The sequence below is a fragment of the Hyla sarda genome, chromosome 1 (assembly GCF_029499605.1).
Source record: "Hyla sarda isolate aHylSar1 chromosome 1, aHylSar1.hap1, whole genome shotgun sequence".
Classification (NCBI taxonomy): domain Eukaryota; kingdom Metazoa; phylum Chordata; class Amphibia; order Anura; family Hylidae; genus Hyla; species Hyla sarda.
This window is the reverse complement of record NC_079189.1, coordinates 7,190,579-7,205,712: the sequence shown is the minus strand read 5'-3', so window position 1 is coordinate 7,205,712 and position 15,134 is coordinate 7,190,579. Positions and strand designations below refer to the sequence as shown.

The following is a 15,134-nucleotide window of genomic DNA, read 5'->3' as shown; positions in this document are numbered from 1 at the left end:
TATTTCAGGAGAGGAGAGTGCTGATCACATGAGAAGGAGGGAGGGCAGGGAATACAGCAGCACAGAGGATTTCAGGAGAGGAGAGTGCTGATCACATGAGGCGGGGCAGGGTATACAGCAGCACAGAGTATTTCAGGAAAGGAGTGTGCTGATCACATGAAAAGGAGGGAGGGGCAGGGTACACAGCAGCACAGAGTATTTCAGGAGAGGAGAGTGCTGATCTCACGAGGAGGGGGGAGGGGCAGGGTATACAGCAGCACAGAGTATTTCAGGAGAGGAGAGTGCTAATCACATGAGAAGGAGGGAGGGGCAGGGTATACAGCAGCACAGAGTATTTCAGGAGAGGAGAGTGCTGATCACATGAGAAGGAGGGAGGGGCAGGGTATACAGCAGCACAGAGTATATCAGGAGAGGAGTGTGCTGATCACATGAGAAGGAGGGAGGGGCAGGGTATACAGCAGCACAGAGTATTTCAGGAGAGGAGTGTGCTGATCACATGAGAAGGAAGGAGGGGCAGGGTATACAGCAGCACAGAGTATTTCAGGAGAGGAGAGTGCTGATGACATGAGAAGGAGGGAGGGGCAGGGTATACAGCAGCACAGAGTATATCAGGAGAGGAGTGTGCTGGTCACATGAGAAGGAGGGAGGGGCAGGGTATACAGCAGCACATAGTATTTCAGGAGAGGAGTGTGCTGATGACATGAGAAGGAAGGATGGGCAGGGTATACAGCAGCACATAGTATTTCAGGAGAGGAGAGTGCTGATGACATGAGAAGGAAGGAGGGGCAGGGTATACAGCAGTACAGAGTATTTCAGGAGAGGAGAGTGCTGGTCACATGAGAAGGAGGGAGGGGCAGGGTATACAGCAGTACAGTGTATTTCAGGAGAGGAGAGTGCTGATCACATGAGAAGGAGGGAGGGGCAGGGTATACAGCAGCACAGAGTATTTCAGGAGAGGAGTGTGCTGGTCACATGAGAAGGAGGGAGGGGCAGGGTATACAGCAGCACAGAGTATTTCAGGAGAGGAGTGCTGATCACATGAGAAGGAGGGAGGGGCAGGGTATACAGCAGCACATAGTATTTCAGGAGAGGAGAGTGCTGGTCACATGAGAAGGAGGGAGGGGCAGGGTATACAGCAGCACAGAGTATTTCAGGAGAGGAGTGTGCTGATCACATGAGAAGGAGGAAGCAGCAGGGTAAACAGCAGCACAGAGTATTTCAGGAGAGGAGAGTGCTGGTCACATGAGAAGGAGGGAGGGGCAGGGTATACAGCAGCACAGAGTATATCAGGAGAGGAGTGCTGATCACATGAGAAGGAGGGAGGGGCAGGGTATACAGCAGCACAGAGTATATCAGGAGAGGAGTGCTGATCACATGAGGAGGGAGGGGCAGGGTATACAGCAGTACAGAGTATTTCAGGAGAGGAGTGTGCTGATCACATGAGAAGGAGGGAGGGGCAGGGTATACAGCAGCACAGAGGATTTCAGGAGAGGAGTGTGCTGATCACATGAGAAGGAGGGAGGGGCAGGGTATACAGCAGCACAGAGGATTTCAGGAGAGGAGTGTGCTGATCACATGAGAAGGAGGGAGGGGCAGGGTATACAGCAGCACAGAGTATTTCAGGAGAGGAGAGTGCTGATCACATGAGAAGGAGGGAGGGGCAGGGTATACAGCAGCACAGAGGATTTCAGGAGAGGAGTGTGCTGATCACATGAGAAGGAGGGAGGGGCAGGGTATAGAGCAGCACAGAGTATTTCAGGAGAGGAGAGTGCTGGTCACATGAAAAGGAGGGAGGGGCAGGGTATACAGCAGCACAGAGTATTTCAGGAGAGGAGAGTGCTGGTCACATGAGAAGGAGGGAGGGGCAGGGTATACAGCAGCACAGAGTATATCAGGAGAGGAGAGTGCTGATCACATGAGAAGGAGGGAGGGGCAGGATATACAGCAGCACAGAGTATTTCAGGAGAGGAGTGTGCTGATCACATGAGAAGGAGGGAGGGGCAGGGTATACAGCAGCACAGAGTATTTCAGGAGAGGAGAGTGCTGGTCACATGAGGAGGGGCAGGGTATACAGCAGCACAGAGTATATCAGGAGAGGAGAGTGCTGATCACATGAGAAGGAGGGAGGGGCAGGGTATATAGCAGCACAGAGTATTTCAGGAGAGGAAGGTGCTGGTCACATGAGAAGGAGTGAGGGGCCGGGTATACAGCAGCACAGAGTATTTCAGGAGAGGAGAGTGCTGGTCACATGAGAAGGAGGGAGGGGCAGGGAATACAGCAGCACAGAGTATTTCAGGAGAGGGGTGCTGATCACATGAGAAGGAGGGAGGGGCAGGGTATACAGCAGCACAGAGTATTTCAGGAGAGGAGTGTGCTGGTCACATGAGAAGGAGTGAGGGGCCGGGTATACAGCAGCACAGAGTATATCAGGAGAGGAGTGCTGATCACATGAGAAGGAGGGAGGGGCAGGGTATACAGCAGCACAGAGTATATCAGGAGAGGAGAGTGCTGGTCACATGAGAAGGAAGGAGGGGCAGGATATACAGCAGCACAGAGTATTTCAGGAGAGGAGTGCTGATCACATGAGAAGGAGGGAGGGGCAGGGTATACAGCAGCACAGAGTATTTCAGGAGAGGAGTGTGCTGGTCACATGAGAAGGAGTGAGGGGCAGGGTATACAGCAGCACAGAGGATTTCAGGAGAGGAGTGCTGATCACATGAGAAGGAGGGAGGGGCAGGGTATACAGCAGCACAGAGTATTTCAGGAGAGGAGTGCTGATCACATGAGAAGGAGGGAGGGGAAGGGTATACAGCAGCACAGGGTATTTCAGGAGAGGAGTGTGCTGATCACATGAGGAGGGAGGGGCAGGGTATACAGCAGCACAGAGTATATCAGGAGAGGAGTGCTGATCACATGAGAAGGAGGGTGGGGCAGGGTACACAGCAGCACAGAGCATTTCAGGAGAGGAGTGCTGATCACATGAGGAGGGGCAGGGTATACAGCAGCACAGAGTATTTCAGGAGAGGAGAGTGCTGATCACATGAGAAGGAGGGAGCGGCAGGGTATACAGCAGCACAGAGTATTTCAGGAGAGGAGTGTGCTGGTCACATGAGAAGGAGGGAGAGGCAGGGTATACAGCAGCACAGAGTATATCAGGAGAGGAGAGTGCTGATCACATGAGAAGGAGGGAGGGGCAGTATATACAGCAGCACAGAGTATTTCAGGAGAGGAGTGTGCTGATCACATGAGAAGGAGGGAGGGGCAGGGTATACAGCAGCACAGAGTATTTCAGGAGAGGAGAGTGCTGGTCACATGAGAAGGAGTGAGGGGCAGGGTATACAGCAGCACAGAGGATTTCAGGAGAGGAGTGCTGATCACATGAGAAGGAGGGAGGGGCAGGGTATACAGCAGCACAGAGGATTTCAGGAGAGGAGTGCTGATCACATGAGAAGGAGGGAGGGGAAGGGTATACAGCAGCACAGAGGATTTCAGGAGAGGAGTGTGCTGATCACATGAGGAGGGAGGGGCAGGGTATACAGCAGCACAGAGTATATCAGGAGAGGAGTGCTGATCACATGAGAAGGAGGGAGGGGCAGGGTACGCAGCAGCACAGAGCATTTCAGGAGAGGAGTGCTGATCACATGAGAAGGAGGGAGCGGCAGGGTATACAGCAGCACAGAGTATTTCAGGAGAGGAGTGTGCTGGTCACATGAGAAGGAGGGAGCGGCAGGGTATACAGCAGCACAGAGTATATCAGGAGAGGAGAGTGCTGATCACATGAGGCGGGAGGGGCAGGGTATACAGCAGCACAGAGTATTTCAGGAGAGGAGAGTGCTGATCACATGAGAAGGAGGGAGGGGCAGGGTATACAGCAGCACAGAGTATTTCAGGAGAGGAGAGTGCTGGTCACATGAGAAGGAGGGAGGGGCAGGGTATACAGCAGCAGAGTATTTCAGGAGAGGAGTGCTGATCACATGAGAAGGAGGGAGGGGCAGGGTATACAGCAGCACAGAATATTTCAGGAGAGGAGTGCTGATCACATGAGAAGGAGGGAGGGGCAGGGTATACAGCAGCACAGAGTATATCAGGAGAGGAGTGCTGGTCACATGAGAAGGAGGGAGGGGCAGGATATACAGCAGCACAGAGTAATTCAGGAGAGGAGAGTGCTGGTCACATGAGAAGGAGGGAGGGGCAGGGTATACAGCAGCACAGAGTATTTCAGGAGAGGAGTGTGCTGGTCACATGAGAAGGAGGGAGGGGCAGGGTAAACAGCAGCACAGAGTATTTCAGGAGAGGAGTGTGCTGGTCACATGAGAAGGAGGGAGGGGCAGGGTATACAGCAGCACAGAGTATATCAGGAGAAGAGTGTGCTGATCACATGAGAAGGAGGGAGGGGCAGGGTATACAGCAGCACAGAGTATTTCAGGAGAGGAGTGTGCTGATCACATGAGAAGGAGGGAGGGGCAGGGTATACAGCAGCACAGAGTATATCAGGAGAGGAGAGTGCTGGTCACATGAGAAGGAGGGAGGGGCAGGGTATACAGCAGCACAGAGTATTTCAGGAGAGGAGAGTGCTGATCACATGAGGAGGGAGGGGCAGGGTATACAGCAGCACAGAGTATTTCAGGAGAGGAGAGTGCTGATCACATGAGAAGGAGGGAGGGGCAGGGTATACAGCAGCACAGAGTATATCAGGAGAGGAGAGTGCTGGTCACATGAGAAGGAGGGAGGGGCAGGGTATACAGCAGCACAGAGTATTTCAGGAGAGGAGAGTGCTGATCACATGAGAAGGAGGGAGGGGCAGGGTATACAGCAGCACAGAGTATTTCAGGAGAGGAGTGCTGATCACATGAGGAGGGAGGGGCAGGGTAAACAGCAGCACAGAGTATTTCAGGAGAGGAGTGTGCTGGTCACATGAGAAGGAGGGAGGGGCAGGGTATACAGCAGCAAAGAGTATTTCAGGAGAGGAGAGTGCTGGTCACATGAGAAGGAAGGAGGGGCAGGGTATACAGCAGCACAGAGTATTTCAGGAGAGGAGTGTGCTGATCACATGAGAAGGAAGGAGGGGCAGGGTATACAGCAGCACAGAGTATTTCAGGAGAGGAGTGTGCTGGTCACATGAGAAGGAGGGAGGGGCAGGGTATACAGCAGCACAGAGTATTTCAGGAGAGGAGGGTGCTTATCACATGAGAAGGAGGGAGGGTCAGGGTATACAGCAGCACAGAGTATTTCAGGAGAGGAGAGTGCTGATCACATGAGAAGGAGGGAGGGGCAGGGTATACAGCAGCACAGAGTATTTCAGGAGAGGAGAGTGCTGATCACATGAGAAGGAGGGAGGGGCAGGGTATACAGCAGCACAGAGTATATCAGGAGAGGAGTTTGCTGATCTTGTGGGAAGTCACAGACAAAGTTACAGAGTGGGAGGAGCAGAGTCCTCCAGCAGAGTATTTCAGAGGGAGGAGTGTGTTTAATTTATGAGAGATTACAGAGTTAGTGCCGTATTGGGCTGAAAACAAACAGCGTTTTTGTTAACAGTGAAATATAAAAACATCATTCCCATTATTTTTTTCTTGCCTGATTTTCAAGCAGTAAAAAGCTGCAGTATCGCAATTAGCTGCAATGTGTGAACACGGCCACAGGTACAATTGGTTGAGATCAATCTATACATCCTGGAAAAAGAGGGACCCCAGCAGCACAGAGGATTACAGGAGAGGAGGTCTTTTGTCTTGTCACACACTGAGAGTTGCATAGTGGAAGAAGCAGGGTCCCTCCTCCAGCAGCACAGAGTATTTTTAGAGTCATCACAGACTTAGAGAGAGGGGAAAGAGCCAGACCCTCGTCTCCAGCAGAACAGAGTATTTCAGGAGAGGGTGCGTGACCACTGACCACTAGGGGTCCCCTGCCTCCTGGGACACATACCAGTGCTGCAGTGTCCAGTGGTCATCGTGAGTGATTAACAGGGCTGCAGGCAGGTCCAGGGCCCTCTGTGAGTCAGAGCACAGTGAGGGAGAGAGGGGGAGGAGTCATCACAGTGAGGAGAAGAGAGGGACACGCCCCCCCCCCCCCGCCTCTGCATGGCCAGAAACCTCACTGAGCAATAACTGAAAGCAAATAATGGTAATTCTGAGATAAATATAGGTCATAGGCACATATAAATTAGATGTACATAATCAGGATGAGGTACTGAGCAACATAACATTTTTTTTTGTTTTTTTTTTGGGGGGGGGGGTGTATCTGACAGGTACTCTTTTAGGAGAAGTGTGGAGATCTTCTGTGAGGTCATAGGGGGCAGGTTCCACAGCAGAACAGAGTATTTCAGGAGGTGAAACATGCTGACATGTAGAGAGAAGTAGGGTCTCCACCAGCCAGCAGCACAGAGTATTTCAGGAGGCAAGGTCACAGACATGAGTAAGTCAATACTTTAATAATACCCAAAGTAGTCAGAGGGGGGGGGCGCTGATGGTATACGCGGAACGCTACAATCAATATACATATTTACATACAGAGTATAACGCACATTACAGCCAGAACATCAGATTGGCCACATAGATATAAAAAAAATATATATATATATCCTAATAAATTATATATATATATATATATATATATATATATATATATATAATTATATATATATATATATATATATATATATATATATATATATATATATATAAAATAAATTTATATATGATATAGAGAGAGAGAGACACACACAGACAGACAGACATATATATTCACACACAACATAGCTTGTCATACAGATATCGCTCATTATAAAACATGCAATATATATTGCAAACATGCAAGCCGTCTGCTGCCGGACTGAGCAGATAAATGGCCGACGGCGACGTAATCCAGTCTGATCACAGAGACGAGATAAGAGCAGATTATACGGCGTGATGATCCGCAGAGGAGGATGATCTGTATATTACTACATAGCGGATTATTATACCATATTGACTGTAACTCCATATACTAAATACAGGATTACTATACTATAAAGACCTGTGGGGGTCTCCGAAATGTTGCAAAACTACAACTCCCAGCATGCCCGGACAGCCAAAGGCTGTCCGGGCATGCTGGGAGTTGTAGTTTTGCAACAGCTGGAGGTTTACAGATTGGAGACTTCTACCCATACCCAGTACATGAGCCATACAATCCCACCCCAGATAAGTATTCAACTTGCAACTCACAAGCATGAAACACGATGATGAATGAGGCCGGACGTGGCGTTACAGGTATCAAACCCATCAGGTCAGACGGCGGGGCATGCATGGTATGGAGGGGACATGGCGAGGGCACACAGCATGCTCATGGTGCCAGGCAGGAGGTGGAGTGAGATGGGCAGCAAGAGATAGGAGTTATAAAGAAAACAGGCACGACACCTTCTTAGGCTTTAATCCACGCTGCATGAGAAAGGGCAAAGGTTAAGAAAGGTTAGAGGTCAGCTAACTAGTAAGGAGTAGTAGTAGTAGTAGTAGTAGTAGTATCCTGCATGGACGGGAGGTAAAAAAGGTAAAAACAGGTTAGAGGTCAGACGAATCAAAAAGGAGAACCAGGACCCTACAAGGAGAGAGGACAATTGTAAAAACAGGTTAGAGTTGAGGTGACCAGGTAGGAGGAGTAATGCTCTGCATGGACAATAAGGTAAATATGAGAGAGGTTAGTGTTCTAAGAGGAGTAGTGCTCTGCATGGACAATAAGGTAAATATGAGAGAGGTTAGTGTTCTAAGAGGAGTAGTGCCCTGCATGGATATAAGGTAAATATGAGAGAGGTTAGTGTTCTAAGAGGAGTAGTGCCCTGCATGGACATAAGGTAAATATGAAATAGGTTAGTGCTCTAAGAGGAGTAGTGCTCTACATGGACATAAGGTAAATATGAGAGAGGTTAGTGTTCTAAGAGGAGTAGTGCTCTACATGGACAATAAGGTAAATATGAGATAGGTTAGTGTTCTAAGAGGAGTAGTGCTCTGCATGGACATAAGGTAAATATGAGAGAGGTTAGTGTTCTAAGAGGAGTAGTGCCCTACATGGACAATAAGGTAAATATGAGAGAGGTTAGTGTTCTAAGAGGAGTAGTGCCCTACATGGACAATAAGGTAAATATGAGAGAGGTTAGTGTTCTAAGAGGAGTAGTGCCCTGCATGGACAATAAGGTAAATATGAGAGAGGTTAGTGTTCTAAGAGGAGTAGTGCTCTACATGGACATAAGGTAAATATGAGATAGGTTAGTGTTCTAAGAGGAGTAGTGCCCTACATGGACATAAGGTAAATATGAGATAGGTTAGTGTTCTAAGAGGAGTAGTGCTCTGCAAGGACATAAGGTAAATATGAGATAGGTTAGTGTTCTAAGAGGAGTAGTGCCCTGCATGGACAATAAGGTAAATATGAGAGAGGTTAGTGTTCTAAGAGGAGTAGTGCTCTGCATGGATATAAGGTAAATATGAGATAGGTTAGTGTTCTAAGAGGAGTAGTGCTCTGCGTGGACATAAGGTAAATATGAGATAGGTTAGTGTTCTAAGAGGAGTAGTGCTCTGCATGGACATAAGGTAAATATGAGATAGGTTAGTGTTCCAAGAGGAGTAGTACTCTGCATGGACAATAAGGTAAATATGAGAGAGGTTAGTGTTCTAAGAGGAGTAGTGCTCTGCATGGACATAAGGTAAATATGAGATAGGTTAGTGTTCTAAGAGGAGTAGTGCTCTGCATGGATATAAGGTAAATATGAGATAGGTTAGTGTTCTAAGAGGAGTAGTGCTCCGCATGGACATAAGGTAAATATGAGAGAGGTTAGTGTTCTAAGAGGAGTAGTGCTCTGCATGGACATAAGGTAAATATGAGAGAGGTTAGTGTTCTAAGAGGAGTAGTGCTCTGCATGGACAATAAGGTAAATATGAGATAGGTTAGTGTTCTAAGAGGAGTAGTGCCCTGCATGGATATAAGGTAAATATGAGAGAGGTTAGTGTTCTAAGAGGAGTAGTGCTCTGCATGGACAATAAGGTAAATATGAGAGAGGTTAGTGTTCTAAGAGGAGTAGTGCTCTGCATGGATATAAGGTAAATATGAGATAGGTTAGTGTTCTAAGAGGAGTAGTGCCCTGCATGGATATAAGGTAAATATGAGATAGGTTAGTGTTCTAAGAGGAGTAGTGCTCAGCATGGACATAAGGTAAATATGAGAGAGGTTAGTGTTCTAAGAGGAGTAGTGCCCTGCATGGACATAAGGTAAATATGAGATAGGTTAGTGTTCTAAGAGGAGTAGTGCTCTGCATGGACATAAGGTAAATATAAGAAAGGTTAGTGTTCTAAGAGGAGTAGTGCTCTGCATGGACAATAAGGTAAATATGAGATAGGTTAGTGTTCTAAGAGGAGTAGTGCTCTGCATGGACATAAGGTAAATATAAGAAAGGTTAGTGTTCTAAGAGGAGTAGTGCTCTGCATGGACATAAGGTAAATATGAGATAGGTTAGTGTTCTAAGAGGAGTAGTGCTCTGCATGGACAATAAGGTAAATATGAGAGAGGTTAGTGTTCTAAGAGGAGTAATGCTCTGCATGGATATATGGTAAACATGAGATAGGTTAGTGTTCTAAGAGGAGTAGTGCTCTGCATGGACATAAGGTAAACATGAGATAGGTTAGTGTTCTAAGAGGAGTAGTAGTCCACTAGGACAGAAGATATGAGAAGGTTTAACAGTGAATGGCATCGAAGGGGACCATCTTCAGTAAAGCAAATGGGATCACAAAATAGCAGCATTGTTACACCTATATACACTGTGATATACCCAATAATGATCCTATAACCAGACTACAGCCTTATTACACCTATATGCACTGTGATATACCCAATAATGATCCTATAACCAAACTACAGCCTTATTACATATATATACACCCAATATACCCAATAATGGTCCTATAACCAGACTACAGCCTTATTACACCTATATACACTGTGATATACCCAATAATGATCCTATAACCACACTACAGCCTTATTACACCTATATACACTGTGATATACCCAATAATGATCCTATAACCAAACTACAGCCTTATTATACCTATATACACTGTGATATACCCAATAATGATCCTATAACATGACTACAGCCTTATTATACCTATATACACTGTGATATACTCAATAATGATCCTATAACCAGACTACATCCTTATTACATATATATACACCCAAAATACCCAATAATGATCCTATAACCAGACTACAGCCTTATTATACCTATATACACTGTGATATACCCAATAATGATCCTATAACATGACTACAGCCTTATTATACCTATATACACTGTGATATACTCAATAATGATCCTATAACCAGACTACAGCCTTATTACATCTATATACACCCAACATACCAAGTAATGATCCTATAACCAGACTACAGTCTTATTATACCTATATACACTGTGATATACCCAATAATGATCCTATAACATGACTACAGCCTTATTATACCCATATACACCCAATATACCCAATAATGATCCTATAACCAGACTACAGCCTTATTATACCTATATACACTGTGATATACCTAATAATGATCCTATAACCAGACTACAGCCTTATTACATCTATATACACCCAAAATACCCAGTAATGATCCTATAACCAGACTACAGCCTTATTATACCTATATACACTGTGATATACCCAATAATGATCCTATAACATGACTATAGCCTTATTATACCTACCGTATATACTCGAGTATAAGCCGAGTTTTTCAGCACGATTTTTCGTGCTGAAAACACCCCCCTCGGCTTATACTCGAGTGAACTCCCCCACCCGCAGTGGTCTTCAACCTGCGGACCTCCAGAGGTTTCAAAACTACAACTCCCAGCAAGCCAGGGCAGCCATCGGCTGTCCGGGCTTGCTGGGAGTTGTAGTTTTGAAACCTCCGGAGGTCCGCAGGTTGAAGACCACTGCGGCCTTCAACATCATCCAGCCCCCTCTCACCCCCTTTAGTTCTGAGTACTCACCTCCGCTCGGCGCTGGTCCGGTCCTGCAGGGCTGTCCGGTAAGGAGGTGGTCCGGTGAGGAGGTGGTCCGGGCTGCTATCTTCACCGGGGAGGCCTCTTCTAAGCGCTTCGGGCCCGGCCTCAGAATAGTCACGTTGCCTTGACAACGACGCAAATACGTCGTTGTCAAGGCAACGACTCTATTCCGGGCCGGAAGCGCGGAGAAGAGGCGCCCCCGGTGAAGATAGCAGCCCGGACCACCTCCTCACCGGACCACCTCCTCTCCGGACAGCCCTGCAGGACCGGACCAGCGCCGAGCGGAGGTGAGTACTCAGAACTAAAGGGGGTGAGAGGGGGCTGGATGATGTTGAAGGCCGCAGTGGTCTTCAACCTGCGGACCTCCGGAGGTTTCAAAACTACAACTCCCAGCAAGCCCGGACAGCCGATGGCTGCCCGGGCTTGCTGGGAGTTGTAGTTTTGAAACCTCTGGAGGTCCGCATGTTGAAGGCCGCAGTGGTCTTCAACCTGCGGACCTCCGGAGGTTTCAAAACTACAACTCCCAGCAAGCCCGGACAGCCGATGGCTGCCCGGGCTTGCTGGGAGTTGTAGTTTTGAAACCTCTGGAGGTCCGCATGTTGAAGGCCGCAGTGGTCTTCAACCTGCGGACCTCCGGAGGTTTCAAAACTACAACTCCCAGCAAGCCCGGACAGCCGATGGCTGCCCGGGCTTGCTGGGAGTTGTAGTTTTGAAACCTCTGGAGGTCCGCAGGTTGAAGACCACTGAGGGCGAATGATGAGAAGAGGATGATGAAGGGGGGGGGGGGGGTGTGGGGATGATGAAGGGGGGGGGTGTGGGATGATGACAAGGGGATGATGAAGGGGGGATGTGTGGGATGATAAGGGGATGTGTGGGATGATGACAAGGGGATGATGAAGGGGGGATGTGTGGGATGATGACAAGGGGATGATGAAGGGGGGATGTGTGGGATAAGGGGATGTGTGGGATGATGACAAGGGGATGATGAAGGGGGGATGTGTGGGATAAGGGGATGTGTGGGATGATGACAAGGGGATGATGAAGGGGGGATGTGTGGGATGATGACAAGGGGATGATGAAGGGGGGATGTGTGGGATAAGGGGATGTGTGGGATGATGACAAGGGGATGATGAAGGGGGGATGTGTGGGATGATGACAAGGGGATGATGAAGGGGGGATGTGTGGGATGATAAGGGGATGTGTGGGATGATGACAAGGGGATGATGAAGGGGGGATGTGTGGGATGATAAGGGGATGTGTGGGATGATGACAAGGGGATGATGAGGATGTTAATGACGGGTCTGGATGATGACAGGGGGGGATGAGGTATTTCCCACCCTAGGCTTATACTCGAGTCAATAACTTTTCCTGGGATTTTGGGTTGAAATTAGGGGTCTCGGCTTATACTCGGGTCGGCTTATACTCGAGTATATACGGTATATACACTGTGATATACTCAATAATGATCCTATAACCAGACTACAGCCTTATTACATCTATATACACTGTGATATACCCAATAATGATCCTATAACCAGACTACAGCCTTATTATACCTAAATACACTGTGATATACCCAATAATGATCCTATAAGCAGACTACAGCCTTATTACATCTATATACACCCAATATACCCAATAATGATCCTATAACCAGACTACAGCCTTATTACATCTATATACACCCAATATACCCAATAATGATCCTATAACCAGACTACAGCCTTATTACATCTATATACACCCAATATACCCAATAATGATCCTATAACCAGACTACAGCCTTATTACATCTATATACACTGTGATATACCCAATAATGGTCCTATAACCAGACTACAGCCTTATTACATGTATATACACCCAATATACCCAATAATGATCCTATAACCAGACTACAGCCTTATTATACCTATATACACTGTGATATACCCAATAATGGTCCTATAACCAGACTACAGCCTTATTACATATATATACACCCAAAATACCCAATAATGATCCTATAACCAGAGTACAGCCTTATTACATCTATATACACTGTGATATACCCAATAATGGTCCTATAACCAGACTACAGCCTTATTACATCTATATACACTGTGATATACCCAATAATGATCCTATAACCAAACTACAGCCTTATTATACCTATATACGCTGTGATATACCCAATAATGGTCCTATAACCAGACTACAGCCTTATTATACCTATATACACTGTGATATACCCAATAATGGTCCTATAACCAGACTACAGCCTTATTACATCTATATACACCCAATATACCCAATAATGATCCTATAACCAGACTACAGCCTTATTATACCTATATACACTGTGATATACCCAATAATGATCCTATAACCAAACTACAGCCTTATTACATGTATATACACCCAATATACCCAATAATGGTCCTATAACCAGACTACAGCCTTATTACATCTATATACACTGTGATATACCCAATAATGATCCTATAACCAAACTACAGCCTTATTACATCTATATACACTGTGATATACCCAATAATGATCCTATAACCAGACTACAGCCTTATTATACCTATATACACTGTGATATACCCAATAATGGTCCTATAACCAGACTACAGCCTTATTACATCTATATACACCCAATATACCCAATAATGATCCGATAACCAGACTACAGCCTTATTACATGTATATACACCCAATATACCCAATAATGATCCTATAACCAGACTACAGCCTTATTATACCTATATACACTGTGATATACCCAATAATGATCCTATAAGCAGACTACAGTCTTATTATACCTATATAAACCCAATAACCCAATAATGATCCTATAAGCAGACTACAGCCTTATTACATCTATATACACCCAATATACCCAATAATGGTCCTAGATATGTGACAGAACCCATCACGTCTCCAGAGTGAAGCCTTTTTAGTAACCATATTCCCATTTAAAAAAAATTTTTTTTTTTTTACAACTCTGATGATCCTCTGCTATTCCTCCGGGAAATGTATTAATAAACTGACATTTTGGTATAACTAATTGCACAGTATTACATGGTGATCCTGAATGGGGCAGGAGAGAGATGGGGTCCGATCTGTAGAGCAATTCTCATCAATGCTAATTTTTACCATGTCAGAACTATATGAACCACCAGATGGCGCTATCACAGCAAAAACAAACCCGACCATTCCCGATTATTCAAGCCACTTTTTTATTTTTTTCTATATATTTTCATATTTGTTTTAATACAGAGGTGCGAAGTCAATGCCTCAATGAACACTGGTCATTAAACTCATGGAAGTATACACTTGTAAAATTACATTTATATACCTACCTGTTTCTTATAAGTTAGGCTGCGTTCACACAGCAGTCTAGACCCGTCCCGTCGCTCTTCTTCCGTAAAAAATAAAAACGGACAATAACGGATGCAAACGGATGTTAACCGTTTGTATCCGTTATTGTTCAGTTAATAAACAAAAAATAATAATTTTTTAGTTCTGAGCATGCTCAGAAGTAAAAACGTATTGAGAAAAAAACGGATTCAAACTGATGACATTAAAAGGCTCATCCATTTTCCATAGACTTCAATGTTACATTTACTGTATCCATTTTTTATTCCATTTTTTTGACGAGAGAAAAAAAAAAAACTGCATGCACCGTCTTTTCTACCGTAAAAAAAAAAAAAAAAAAAAAACGAAAACGAGCGCTGAAAGGATTGTAAAAAAAAAAAATCCAATTGACATGAATGGGATAATTTTACAACAGTTTGTAATCCGTTTATAAGCAGCAACAACGGAACCTAAAAACGGGGGTGAAAAAAAACAGAGGACAGATGGTCTTGTGAACGCACCCGAAGGGTGCGTTCACATGGCCGTCTGTCCCAGTTTCTTTTATCCCTGTTTCGGTCCCATTCTTGAAGGCTGTAAACGGATTAAAAACAGTTTTAAAAAAATCCCATTCATGTCAATGGGATTTTTTTTTTACAATCCGTTTACACCCGTCTGCGCTCGTTTCCGTTTATTTATTTTTTTTACTGAGAGAAGACGGTGCATACAGTATTTTTTTCTCTCCTCAAAAAATGGAACAAAAACCGGATAC

The 15,134-nt window shown here is 45.7% G+C and overlaps 1 protein-coding gene across 8 annotated transcripts in view; it reads right to left on the bottom strand.

The window, feature by feature from the left end:
* The window catches only part of DCTN1 (dynactin subunit 1), a 246,862-nt gene that overhangs the window by 160,071 nt on the left and 71,657 nt on the right, over window positions 1-15,134 (bottom strand). For 6 of the 8 annotated variants that reach the window (XR_008848719.1, XM_056545878.1, XM_056546015.1 and 3 more), the window contains exon 5: window positions 7,389-7,409. The exons of the other annotated variants lie outside the window; for them this stretch is intronic. Coding sequence is in view for 5 of the 6 variants with exons in the window: in XM_056545878.1 (XP_056401853.1) it covers window positions 7,389-7,409 (21 nt within the window). In the remaining variant the exon portion in view is untranslated. The remainder of the gene's footprint in view (window positions 1-7,388; window positions 7,410-15,134) is intronic. 8 annotated transcript variants of the gene reach the window in all.